This window comes from Mustela erminea, chromosome 4 (genome assembly GCF_009829155.1).
Source record: "Mustela erminea isolate mMusErm1 chromosome 4, mMusErm1.Pri, whole genome shotgun sequence".
Taxonomy (NCBI): domain Eukaryota; kingdom Metazoa; phylum Chordata; class Mammalia; order Carnivora; family Mustelidae; genus Mustela; species Mustela erminea.
In genome coordinates this window covers 75480806-75494437 of record NC_045617.1, presented here as the reverse complement: position 1 = coordinate 75494437, position 13632 = coordinate 75480806, and the positions used below count along the sequence as shown (strand labels likewise).

General features: G+C 43.3%; 1 protein-coding gene across 11 annotated transcripts in view; it reads left to right on the top strand.

The window, feature by feature from the left end:
* Positions 1-13632, top strand: part of TPD52L1 (TPD52 like 1) — a 98556-nt gene that overhangs the window by 52920 nt on the left and 32004 nt on the right. For all 11 annotated transcript variants that reach the window (XM_032339642.1, XM_032339641.1, XM_032339640.1 and 8 more), the window contains exon 2: positions 11523-11638. In XM_032339642.1, the coding sequence (XP_032195533.1) occupies positions 11523-11638 (116 nt within the window). The remainder of the gene's footprint in view (positions 1-11522; positions 11639-13632) is intronic.

The window sequence follows — 13632 nt, the reverse complement described above, 5'->3', positions numbered from 1 at the left end:
TAAATTGGCCCTGTGAGAAGAATTGATTGTTCCCAACAGGGACTGGCAGAGGAGAGAGTATCACCCTTGCAGTCATTTGAGTTTCTCTAGTGATTTCTGCATACGTGAGTGTGACATTCAGGTGATTGATCCTAAGTCGCTTTTTGAGAGACATCCTCTCATGGGCATCTCTAGGCATAGCTCGTACACTCTGCTCTTAGCTGTGGTCCGCCCTTAGGAATGCAGGGCTGGAAAGGTGAACAAAACTGGCTTTATGTCATTCACTAGCTTACATTCTGATACAGGAGATAAGACATGGAGTGGAATCAACTCAACACAAGGGGGACAATAGTGAGTGCCTGAGAGTGGTACAGTGTGATGATGAGACCAGTGCTGACAGCATTGCCAAGGGAGAGAGTGGGGCCAGAGCCCTTGTGGTCTTCAGAGTCCACTCTAACCCCTCACTCCAGGCCCCTCAGTCTGACCAAAGATGGCAACATGTAGTGCAGGAAGCTTTTACATCCAGAGGGCATGAAGGAGCAGGCAGGCCCTTGGCTGTGGCCCGAAGCCAGTAGGAACCTCCACAGAGCTGCTGTAGGACACTGCTGAGAACTTCCTCCAGGCTCTCAGAATATGTCCCTCATCTCTGACCCAGCTTTTCTTATTTTCCAGACACAAACTTAAACTGTGATATGGACTTTACCTGTGTCAGATTAATTGGAAAACAGCCCAACTTGTTTTAGACACTTTCCTTTAGGCTTATCTCTGGCAAGCCCACCACCACCCATGGCTACAGAACAGCATGGAACTGTGGTCCTGACTTGGCCTGTGCTATCAGGAGGCACCAGCTGTGAAGACCCAGGCATGGTGAGCCTGGCCCCAAACACTGGAGCAGAAAACACTCACCTCTCATTTCTCAGGGCAGGAAAAAAGAACACACTTCTAAAGGCAAGCCGGAAGTTGTAGGGTAGACTACTCAGGACACTCTGGGAATCCAGTCTTAGACCCTCAACTCTAGGAGACACCTGGTTATCCTCTACAGTACACTCACTGTAGTCCCAGAAGTGTCTCTAGCTCTTTGGTTTAGCCCAGATTCCTTTGCTTTTCTCTGGGCCTGCATGAAGATGTTTTCAGATAAGCTGTGGAAAAGCCAAACCTTATGGACCAGATCTGCCTTCAAAATCCAAATAAAGACCCTAGTCCAACAATTGATAGTTACAGTTGCATCTGTTTCAGAGAATCCTACTGCCTGGAACAGTGCGGCTGGGTTTGTAAGTTCTGGGTTGGGTGTGGCTGAGTGACTGTTGCCCACCCACCCCCTAGCGTGAAGGGGGCAGAGCTCTGGATTAGCAGAGTCTAGCTTCCTAGACCATTGATCTAGGGAAGATCTTAGAGACTCTACAGATGACGGAGTGACGTCAGGTTTAGAGGAAGCTAGGGGCAAAAATGATTTATCCAACTTTTAATTAAAATTTTTGAGGTCATTGACTGCAAATCATTGACATTATGGAGCTAAAACTTGGTAGAGTTCATAATGATCTCTTTTCCCTGAATTTGATTATATTATTGTCTCTGTTCAATTCAAGAGTTTGTGTGTATGAAAAAGAGAAAGATGTTCAGACTAGGTCAAATGAAAATGAGGTTTATTTTCTTGATGAGGAGGAAGCTCAAGGAAATTCAGAAGTCAAACAACTGGCCTCATGATAAGCAGGTTTGTAAGTTCCATGAAAGTAAAGACCTGCACAGCACTCCATAGGTGTTCAATAAAGCTTTGTTGAATGGACGGCGAATGACAAACACAGGCAGCTCTGAGGAAGACTTAGGCCCACATTCTACCAGTTCTGCTAGTACCTGATTTAACCTTGATCCACCAACCCATCCATTGTCTCATGGTTTAAAATCTCAAGAGAGGAATTGAGAGGCTGCCTCTGAGTCAGGCATTCATCCTAGCCGGTGAAGCAATGGCCAGAAAGGGTAGTGCTATGTGAACGTAGAGCTCCTTCTAGGGAGTGGACTAAAGGATAAGCAGAGCATGGCGACAGGGTTCAATTTTCTCTAGAACATTCACTTTGTGTTTGCGCACTAGCTATACTGGTATTACTTAAGGTACTTATGTGAGTGACTAGTCTCTGCGGTGAAAATTTTCTCACATCTTGAGGACAGAGTAGTAGCTTCTTTTCTCTCTCTCTCTCATGGCACTGAATTTTCTAAATCTGATCAAGGAAGAATTCAGTCAAGTCTGACCGGACTGAGGGCTAACCAGTGTTAACCGATTATTATTTACCAGCCATTGTGCTAGTATTTTGCAAAACTGTAACTCCTGACAACCAGCTCTTGTGGGCAGACATTATTATCCCTGTCTTACATCTGAAAAGACCAGGTTTCAGGCAATCATGGTTAGAATTGAAAGGGGTGGGGCTGGATTCTTCCTAAGATTAGTTTTCCCCAAAGGGGTCTCTTCCCAATAGACTATATTCTTGCAATCACCTGATGAATCATTAATCAAACTATTGGGATGAATTTGCCAGGACAAAGTCTAGGCCCTTCCACAAGCCATTCAATAGTCAGCTAGAGGAAAAGAGGCTGAAGGAGCATAGCATGTATTTGCGTATGCTCCTGTGGATCAGATAGGGGTTTGGGCAAACCAGTTCCAGACACATCATAGGATCAGTTGGGGACCTTTGATATGGTCGGGTTTCAGTTGGGATTTTAAAAACACGAGAAAGTTTTCTGGGGCACCTGCCTGGCTCAGTTGGTGGACCTTGATCCTGGGGTTGTGGGTTCGAGCCCCCACATTGAATATAGGGATTACTTAAAAATAAAATTTTTTTTAAAAGTCTGGGAAAAAAATCAAGTTGCAAAATAGTGTGATCTCATTTTTTAAAAATACATATTTATTTAAATAATCTCTACACACAACATGGGACTTAAACTCAGGGCCCAAAGATGAAGAACAGTATGCTCTTCCAACTAAGAGCCAGCTAGGCACCCCGATCTCATTTTTAATTGTACAGATATATCTAATTATATGTATATATGAGATATATTCAATTTTATATGTATATATTCATATGTCAGATTCTTAAAATCTAAGATGTCAAAGATTTTAAGATACCTATTGTTTTATATCACTACAGGAAAAAATGCTTCTAATTAACGATAAGACACCATTGATTGTAAGAGGCATCCCAGTTTCAAAGATGTTAACATGTGGGGGAAATGTGCTGTAGATACAGGAAGAAATCTGCAAAGATGTACATGAAAATTTTAGGGGTGCCTGGGTGGTTCAGTGGGTTAAGCCTCTGCCTTCAGCTCAAGTCATGATCTCAGGGTCCTGGGATGGAGTCCCACATTGGGCTCTCTGCTCAGCAGTGAACCTGCTTCCCCCTCTCTCTCTGCCTGCCTCTCTGCCTACTTGTGATCTCTATCTGTCAAATAAATAAATAAAATCTTAAAAAAAAAAAAAAAGATGTACATGAAGATTTTATAATGGTGATCTCTGGGAGACAAAAGTATTGTCTTTAATCATGGCTTGTCTTTGTATGCAAATTTCCTACATGCCATGCCTTCCCTGCTCCATCCTTCACCCCCACTCAAGGGCCAGGAAGGTGATCTCACCCTTGGCAGAACCAGTTATAAAATCTATTGGCATGTCATGCACCAGGGTTCAAGCCTTGGTTTTATGATGTGGGGGTGTAAAGCTCCCATTATTCTTCTTAGCATTTGAAGCCACTGCCAAAACTGCAGGGCAACAGGAAAAAACACATTTAAAGCCTTATATACGAGATATGTGATTCAATAATAGGCTAGACCCACGTTGCTAGTAAATGAACGGAAGGCGTTCAAAGATGGAGGTGCTTAAGAAATCATATTTAGGTTTTGGTGGTGAGTTTAATAAGTGTGCAGAAAGGATTCCAATAAATAAACTTGTTTTATTTATATCTTTAATTTCCACCCCTCCTTGAATTAATATGTTAGTTTTTTGTGCTCTTGAAGATAACCATAAATCCAACAGTGAGAGTAGCTCAATAGTTTTTCCCAGAGAGAATAAATGGAGATATTTTGAAGTTTTATGTGAAAAGAATGCCTGGAGTTATTTTCGCCAAACATCATGATGAAAATATAAGTAAGTAATAAACACTACAGTCTTAGATTTATTATTTAAACCGGAGTGAATTTTCATTTATTTTATTGCATTCTTTCTTTTTATTAAGTCCTGAAATAATTTTATATTCTTTTTGAAAATACGCACTTTTCTTCCTTTGTTTGGTTCCACAGCCATATTTACTCCTTCATTCCTTAGTATGGGTGCATACACACATACGTGCAAAATTATCTTACCATTTAAAAGAAATTCGGCAACTTTTATATATTTGCCAACTACACAGGATAGGGTCGTTCGTTCGAAATTATGGTTTGTAATTATTTTAACTCCTAGCCGTCTGTACTATTTTAATCACGTGCTTGCAGCCATGACCTACTCCACTGGAGAGCTCTGCAGGATGCTTTGAAAATATATCGATACTGGGGCGTCTGGGTGGCACAGTTCGAACCCCCATAGGCTCTGTTCTCTCGGCGTCTGCTTGGGCCTCTCTCTCCTTCTCCCTCTGCTCCTCCACCTGCTCTCTCTCTTTCTCCCTCTCTCTTTCTTTCCCAAATGAATAAATAAATCTTAGAAAGAAAGTATATTGATGCCAGTGGGCGATCTCTCCTCAAGGTTGAAGAAGGCATTTTAATTCAAAGCTCTTTTCTTGATTTGTACTTGCCAACATTTGTCTACTTTACTTCACATAGTTGTAGGACAGGGAAGGACATAGGCACTGGGGTCAGACTAGTCTGCCTTAGAAGCTAAGATTTTCAAATGAGTCAAACCTTGAACCCAGGATCATAAGCGGGGGTCTGCCTCAAGAAGGCTGGGACCAGCCCACAGTCCCTTTCTGCTGGGTCTGCTTCAGTGGGTTGTGTCATTCAGCCCTACAAGTGGGACCTGAATGAGTCATTGTGGCCAGTTGTAGGAGTGGCGAAAGCAGGCATGAGGTAGCATTTGACAGGTACCTTGGGACCTGCCTGCTTCCAAATTCTGGGCCTGGCCAATGGAAAAGCACAATTCCTGCTTGACAGTCAGACCTGTGGATATTTGTTTACCCTTATTAAAATATTTGTATATTTTATTGTGTATAAATGAAAGAAAAATGTCTGTCTTTAGGTTAGATCCTATCACAGGATCACAGAATGTATTCACACTATGTTCTTTTTTTCTTTGGTGAGTGAGCTTGAGCAGGACAGGGGGTGGGGGGGCAGAGGGAGAGACAGAATTTCAACCAAGCTTCATGCTCAGCACAGAGCCTGACATGGGGCTGCATCTCATGATCCTGAGGTCATGAGCTGCACCAAAATCAAAATCGAGAGTTGGACCCTTAACCAGCTGAGCCACCCAGGTGCCCCCACACTCTGTATCTTGGTGTACATATGTGTAGCTCCTTTTTTTTTTTTTTTTTTAACCTGATCTGGGTAGGAGCCCTTCAGTTTTGGGTGGTAGAAAAGAAAAATAGGTTTAGATCTTTCCAATGGAATAATTTTTAAAAACCCCTTTAAATAATATTTGTTTCCTCAGTTAAATTGCCCTCTAGCTCAGATTTCTCCTTTTTCAGCCCCCTCTTTCCCTTGTCCTGACTAAGGAGGTAGCCAGTATGTGGAAACAGGAAGGATCCATGTAGGGTTTTGTATTCTCTGCTGTCCCATCAACTGGGACCCTGATGTCCTCTGATGCTGACATTTTCTGTGGATATTATTCAGGAGCTTGTCTTCCTCCGTGGGGTTTGGGCCCAGTAGCTCTCACAAGCTGATTCAGCCTCACTTTGCTTCTCGTTGGTGGCAGATTCTCTCCACCTCCTCCCTCCAGACCTTTAGCCAAGGCCAGGAACTTCAGCCCCAGCTGCAGGGGAACCAACCCCTTATCAAGATGACAGCTTCCTGGAGCGGGGTGTTCTAGACCCCATGCATGGTTAACTGACTGCAGAAGTGTGAATCGGGAAAGTAAGCACCAGGGGCTGGTGCCCAGCCTCCCAGCCTCTGTTCTTTTACAGGGATGTAGCTACGTGCGGGATGGCCTGAAAGAGATTTTTTCCAGAGCCCAAAAAGGAGATTGGGACAGGCTTCCTGTACCAGTCAGAGACCAGAAAGAGGCCCATGAATGGCATGCTCAAAAGGGGTGCCTCATTCAAGGGAGTTCAGTGAAGGGACTGTTGGAAAGAGAGGAAGAGTTAAGGGAAGCCAGGAGGGGGCGTTGAAGTACCTCAGAAGGACAGTAGCAGGAAGGCCCTACAAGCCATAGGCTGGAGGAGGGGCTCAGGTTCTAGGAGCTTGACAAGGGCGAGCTGTAGAAGAGGACGATCTAATAGGACTGTGGGCTTTGGTAGTGAAAAAGCTGAAAGGGGCAGAGCAGCCTGGCAGGGAGGGTGGCAGTGCCTACCCCTGTCTTCTGCTCTCCAGTGTCCCTCTGGGGCTCCCCACTGGTCACTATAGGGTAAGGGAATCATATTGATGTCATCCGTAGGTCAGTCTCCCAGGGTGCAGAACAGAGTGGAGAAGAGGAAAGAATGGGTTTGCAGGGGGCCAACAGAATCTCCATCGTTCTGGGCCAAAGCCCAGCAAGAAAGATTGAACATACACATCTCACAGCATCTCTCTCCTCCCCTCCCTCTTCCCACCATCCCCCAGGGATAGAACAAGAGACACATGCATCCTTAGTAAATCCTAAGACTTTTGTCTTTCTGGCAAATCTAGTTTCAAATGCCAACAGTTTAAATGTGAGTCTTTTTTGTGTGTTTCTCTTGCTCTTCTGCCTCACTTCAGATAGGTGGATGCCTTGATTAGGATTTCATTGCTAGGAAAATACTATATTCTTGGAGAGGCAAAAGAGAATATAAAGATTTTACTCTGATTATTTATTTGACAGAGACACAGAGAGGGAACACAAGCAGGGGGAGTGGGAGAGGGAGAAGCAGGCATCCTGATGCAGGGTTCTATCCCAGGACCCTGGGATCATGACCTGGGCCAAGGCAGATGCTTAACAACTGAGCAGCCCAGGTGCCCCAGCAAAAGAAAATATAGCACATTAATATTTTTTAAAGATTTGTTTATTTCTTTTAGAGAGACAGAGAACAGGTGGGGGGGGGGCATAGGGAGAGGGAGAGAGAGTCCCAAGCAGACTCCATGCTGAGCACGGAACTCAACGCAGGGCTCGATCTCCGGACCCAAGATCACGACCTGAGTGGAAACCAAGAGTAGGCCACTTAACTGACTGCACCACCCATGGGTCCCAACATGTTAATATTTTTTAAAATGAGTACTCCAAATTTCATCAATATGCTGGTCTGGTCTCACTTAATGAGGTCTATGTTCTTTTCCTTGGAAACAACTTATTTCCTGGACACGAGGCCTTGCATTTCCCTAAATTCAATAGAGCTTCACATCTCAACCCATTATCAACTAAAATGGGTTTTGCATTACTGCTTTCTCTAGAATATAGGAAGATACTAAAGTATCTGTTGTCTTGAAAGGTCTAAGAAGCTAGAACTGCCGTCTGTTCCCGGTACATGTCCTCTCACACTGCCAAGAGAGGGGAAGATGGAGAATTTGCGCATTAGCTAAGTTTAAGCAGTACTTGTTCGATTCCTGGGTCCGGCTGAGTGAGGGAGCCAGGGTAATTTAGAGGTACCTACCATGGCTCTTCTTGCTCCCTAACCAGTAGGGCAGGGGGCAGCCGACCTTCTGCGCCCATCTCTTAAATCGTGTTTGAAATTGAAGCATTTTTCCCCCCTTAAGATAGATTTATTTATGGGGCACCTGGGTGGCTCAGTGGTTTAAGCCTCTGCCTTCAGCTCAGGTCATGATCTCAGGGTCCTGGGATCGAGCCCCACATTGGGCTCTCTGCTCAGCGGGGAGCCTGCTTCCCCCTCTCTCTCTGCCTGCCTCTCTGCCTACTTGTGCTCTCTCTCTGTCTATCAAATAAATAAATAAAAATCTTTAAAAAAAAAAAAAAGATTTATTTATTTATTTATTTATTTATTTATTTATTTGAGACAGAGAGAGAGAGAGAACATGTGAGTGGGGGGAGGGGCAGAAGGAGAGAACCTCAAAAGACTCCCATGCTGAGTGTGGAGCCAGAGGTCGGGCTCAATCTCACCACCCGGAGATCACAACCTGAGCTGAGACAAGAGTCAGTCACTTAACCAACTATGCCACCCAGGTGCCTCCTCCTCCCTCCCCTGCTATTTCTCAATGTACATAGTTGTTCTAGGACTTTGACTGAAAATACAACAGCTGCATGTAAGCATAAATATTGACTAGCAGAAATAAATGACAGTATTTCCTCCCTTTCAGTAACCTGCTTAACATTATTGTACTGAGTCTACAGATAGTCTCAGGTTGCAGGTGTCTGCATGGAGCTGACACAGTCTTTCTGAGGGATCATTAGTAGTGTTCAAAATGTTCATGTCCTTTGATTCTGGAATCCAGTGTATAAGAAGTCATCCAGATTTTGCCTAATGATTTTACTAGATGTTCACTGTAGCTTCCCAGTAAACAGGGTAAGTTGTCTATCATACATGAGGTAATACACCGTGTAACCATGAAAAATATGTAATATGGCGGTGTTTTTAGACATAAAGGATATTCATGATATTCTGTGGAATAAATTAAGTTCACAACAGTAAGTGCATACAAATATAACAAGAAAATGTATATATATGCATAGAAGAAATGATCAGAAAGAATGGACCAAACTGAGAGTTATTAATGGGTAGTGTGATCAACAGTCATTTTAATCAATAAGGGATACTTTTATTTTTCTATCTTCTACAATGAACAGGTATTACTCGTGAAAAAGAAAATTACTTAGCTTTGAAACTGGCATCTGGAGTAGGTAGGTGGGACAAGAATCTGATGAACTTGGATCGGCAAGAGGCCACTTTCACTGATGCCTGTCTCTGTATCATCAGTGACACAACTGTTGACTCACACAAAAGGATGTGGGTACAAGGGACTCAGGAGTGGGGCCAGCTTGAGAAGACCTTTGCAGATTGGTTCATATTTTTATTTTCTTTACCTAGAATGTCCTGATACTGAAGGATAATTATTTACCTTTCCTTTTGACTTTAGATAAAGTCAGTTTTTAATTTCTTTCTCAAATAATAATATCTAGACGAAAGAATATGGACAAAATAAGCTTAAAGTGTAGAAAACACTCCTACATGGAAATCCGGTGTCCCAGAAATGGAGCATTCCCATTAGCCCTGTAGAGATGCTTTGTAAGTTCCCTGTTCCCATCTATACCCACTCTGCCTCAGAGAAAACACTGGACCTGAATTATTTTTATCACTGTCTTGCTTTTCTTTATAATTTTATTTCTAAACAATGTTTTATTTAGTTTTGCATATTTTTGGTCTTTGTATGGGTGAAGTTATACTTTATTATTCTTCTGCAACTTGTGCATTTCACTCAGTATCTTTTTCTAGTTTCCTCCATGTGGAGTGTGGCCGCAGCTCACTCACTTTACTGTTGTCAATCGTGCGGGCATAAATGCATCGTGGTACACTTGTGTATTGTCCTGTTGATGGACTTTGGCATGATCCACAGTTTTTGAACCATGAAAGTTCTTATTGATGGCCTTGGGCATTCATGTATGAGTGTCTCAGGTATATCCATCGGTGTAGAAATGAACTTACTTGATCATGTTAGATTATTTTCCAAGTTATTTGTCTCTCTTTATATTCTTGCCGGGAGAGTATGAGAGTTTTCTGTCCTCCATGTAGTCATCAACATTTGGTAATGTCTGACTTTGAACTTTTTACTAATCCAATGGTTGTGAAGTGATTTAATTTGTATTTCCCTGAACATTAGTGACATTCAGCATGTTTTCTTGGGTAACCATTTGTGATTTCTATAGCAAATCTGTTCTGGGTCTTTTGGGCTGTGTTTCTGATGGGTTATTTCCTTTTTCCTTTTTTTTTTTTTTTTTTTTTTTTTTTTTTTGCCTAGTTTGTAAGAATTCTGTTTATTCGGGGACCTCATCTTTTGCTAGTTATACATATGGGAGATATCTTTTAACTTTCCATTTACTGTGTGTGATGAAGAGACATTTATCCTTTTATTCACCTTTTTTCATGATTTGCCTTTTCTGCATCTTGTTTAAGAAGTCCCTTCCTGCCTAGAGTTTCATAAACCCTACTCTCTTCTAAAATGCTTATAATTTAATCTCTGAGAATTATGTGAAGGTGTCCAATTTTATTTTTTCTACACGGATAACAAGTTGTTCTGGGACAGCTTACTAAAAGGTCTTCCTTTCCCCACAGATGTATATAAACGCTAGCTCCGTCATAGCTCGTGTCCTAAAGGAAGCTTCCATTTATGTGGTGGCCTGTTGCTAGGTCCTTCAGAGAATGCATGCATTTGGGTTTTCTGGATGCCAGGGGAACATCTGCAGGGAATGTCTATTTTTTTTTTATTTTTATTTTTTATTTAATTAATTTATTTATTTTACAAGAAGGCATTTTTCTCACATAACAAGTTAGAAGTGGTACTGTTCGGGGTCATTGTGTGGCCCAGTGATGTCCTCAGGAAGCCAGGTGCTTCCCTGTGCCAGCATCAGCTTGTGATGTCCCCTCATAGCTGCTGCTGGTCCAAGTTCCGTATCCACACGATTTCCACGTGCCAAGTGAAAGTTAAAAAAAGTTACAGTGCTGTCTTCTCTCCAGCTTCTTTTGGACCACCCATGTAGTGTGCATTCAGCTCACACACAGTCCCGCCAGGGTGAGGAGCCTCAGGCAGGCGTGTTTTGTTGCCCACTCAGTGCTGAGGGTCAAGGCTGCTTGCCTCCCAGATCCTTGTGGGCAGCGATGGCATTGGTTTCCAGTTCACCCTCCTCTCAGGGTGCAGCCCTGTGGGGATGCAGATCCTCTCTCCTTGGGTGGCCCTAGGCTTTGTCCTCTGCCTTCTGCACCCCAGGAGACCGTGAACACTGAAGCCAGAATTCATCTTGGTGGCCAATGTGGAACTAATGAAAACTTCTTCTGTTTACACCTCTGGCTTCCCACTTTGACTTAGACCTTTGGCTTCTTAGTGTTCTTTACTATCTTAGCAGCTCATCACACATTTAGAGAGATTTTTTTTTTCTTGAAGTTTTGGTTGTTTTTTATTTCATTTATATATTTTTTAAAGATCCCATTCAATTATTTGAGAGCGAGAGAGAGTGCTCACGAGCAAAGGCAGGGGTGAAGGGCAGAGGCAGAGGGAGAAGCAGGCATCCCACTGAGCAAGAAGTCCCAACATGGGGCTTGATCCCAGGACCCCAAGATCATGACCCAAGCCGAAGGCAGATGCCTAACCGACTGATGCCCCAGGAATTTTTAATTGTTTTTTTTTTTTTTTTCTTTAGCAGGAGGGTCTGTCAGGATATCTAATTCTCCAGACTGTGGAAACAGAAGTTGGCCAAATTCTTTTTTTTTTTTAATTGCATTATGTTTTATCTATCTTGCCTAAAGGTTTGTTGGAGACTGAACCATTGCAAGGACGAGATGAAGACACGGTAGCAAGTGCTGACTTCTCTAGCATGCTGTCTGAGGAGGAAAGAGAAGAGTTAAAGGCAGAATTAGTTCAGGTATGTTTAGCCATTTATTGTCCTTCTGTCTACCTCAGGATCTTAGGAGTTCTTGTTAGTTTTGTATAAGTCCCATGTTTTAGTTATGTTGTCTTTCATGCATTTATTTATTTATTGAGAGAGCACCAGCAAGGGTGGAGGACGGGGCATTGAGGGAAGCAGGGAATCGTAAGCAGGTTCCACACCCGACACGGAGTTTGACGTGGGGCTGGATCTCATGACCCTGAGATCATGACTTGAGATGAAATCAGGAGTTGGATGCTTAACCGACTGGGCTACCCAGGCACCCCTATTGTCTTTCATTTAATAAAATTTAATAAATGATATTGTAACAGAATTCATTTTTTTCTAGGGTGTTTTTTGTAAATGCTAGTGGTCCATTATCCACTGGTTATAGTAGAAAAAGGCATAGTTAATGTTGCTGAAGCAACAGTAACAAGTAACTGTAAATATGCTCCTCTTACTCTTTTTAATTTCACAATATTACGGGAACAGTAATCACTTACAGACCTGATGAATTCCTCCAAGACCTTGGTATAGGTACAGGTGCAGGCTCCTTTGTAAGAGCAATTCCTGCTTTAGGTCAGCAGCTTAGCTCAAGCAATACTTCGAAGTGATTTCTTTCTGTAATGAGAGGTCACGGAAGCAACTGGATTGAGTTAAGTCGTGTACTTGTTTGCAGAGGAGTAAAGTTCTGAGGGCAAAGAGGAAAGCTATGGTGAATTTCGGTTGCCTTAAAACTGGTGTAGTCGCTGCGGGCCTCTAGACTTGGAGGCAGGGATGACGCCTGGCTGGTCCGGAATACAACTTCTGTTAAAGCCAGCCCTTTCAGACTTGGCTACCAAGCGGTTACATTGTAAGAGGAAAGCGCTGGAGAAAGGGAGCTTTTCAAGTAGAAGAAGCAGTTAGGGCCAGAGGAATGAGACCCATATTCCTCCCCATTCTACGTCCCTGGGTCCCAGGGCAGGAAGCTCCTGGTCCAGCCAGAAGAAAGGCTCTGGGCTCAGTCGCAGGCAGAGGACACGGCTTGGAGCGGCACCTCGCCCTCACCCTGCTCTGTCTGCTCCAGGCCTCAAGCCCGAATACTGCGGCATTTGTCTCAGACAGCTTATAATAATATTAAAGACTTTTTAGGTGCTTTCACAAAACACACCCCAAAATAACTTCATTATAAAATGGACAGAGCAGCTTGTTCTTCTGGCACAACAGAAATTATTTCAGCAAGCACAGCCTCAAATCAAATAGCCTGGCTCTTGAGCGGAGTCTGTCTGCGGCCACTGATCTACAACCACCCAGCCGACTTCCGGTTGGCCACACACGCCAGCAGGCCCGGACCGAAGTCAGCCGGGGAAGAAAATGTCCTAGCTCCGTGTTTCCTTACAGCCCAGAACTCTGGTTCATGACCAACTTGTTCATGTCAGTTGTGGTGTCCAAAAGTTATATTCTTCAGACTGTGTCAGCTGATTCTGAGCTGAAATTTAATTCCTGCACTGTTATGGTCCAAGTTTAAGTTCAGACAAAACCTCTGTAGCTGACCACCTTTAGAGAGTGCCTTGAGTTTTGGGGGTTCTAGGACTGCCGGAGTATACACGCACGCATAAAACAGTGTGTTTTTTGAGTGTGTTCTTTATTTTCTAAATGTTCAAGAAAAAGTGAGACTTGGTTCTAAGTGGATGCCCCTATAATACAAAAACCAGTGGTGTTTCCAGAAATTTCTCTCTCACTTGCCACATTACTAAGCTTCCAACACATCTCATTACTAAGACTCGTGAGCCTGCCTTCTACAAATAACGCCAGACCCCATTACCCTGTTCAAGTGACCAGGATTCATGTTCTCATCCTCTGGATGTGCTGGAGTGCTTCCTGTCTCTTATTTCTGGAGTCTCCAAGAATGAAGAAGTACCACACATTGCCAGAGAGGCATCGTGACTCCCAGAGGCACACGGGTTCTGCTGCGTGCCCCGGGCCCCGTGAAAAGCAAGGAAATGGATCTT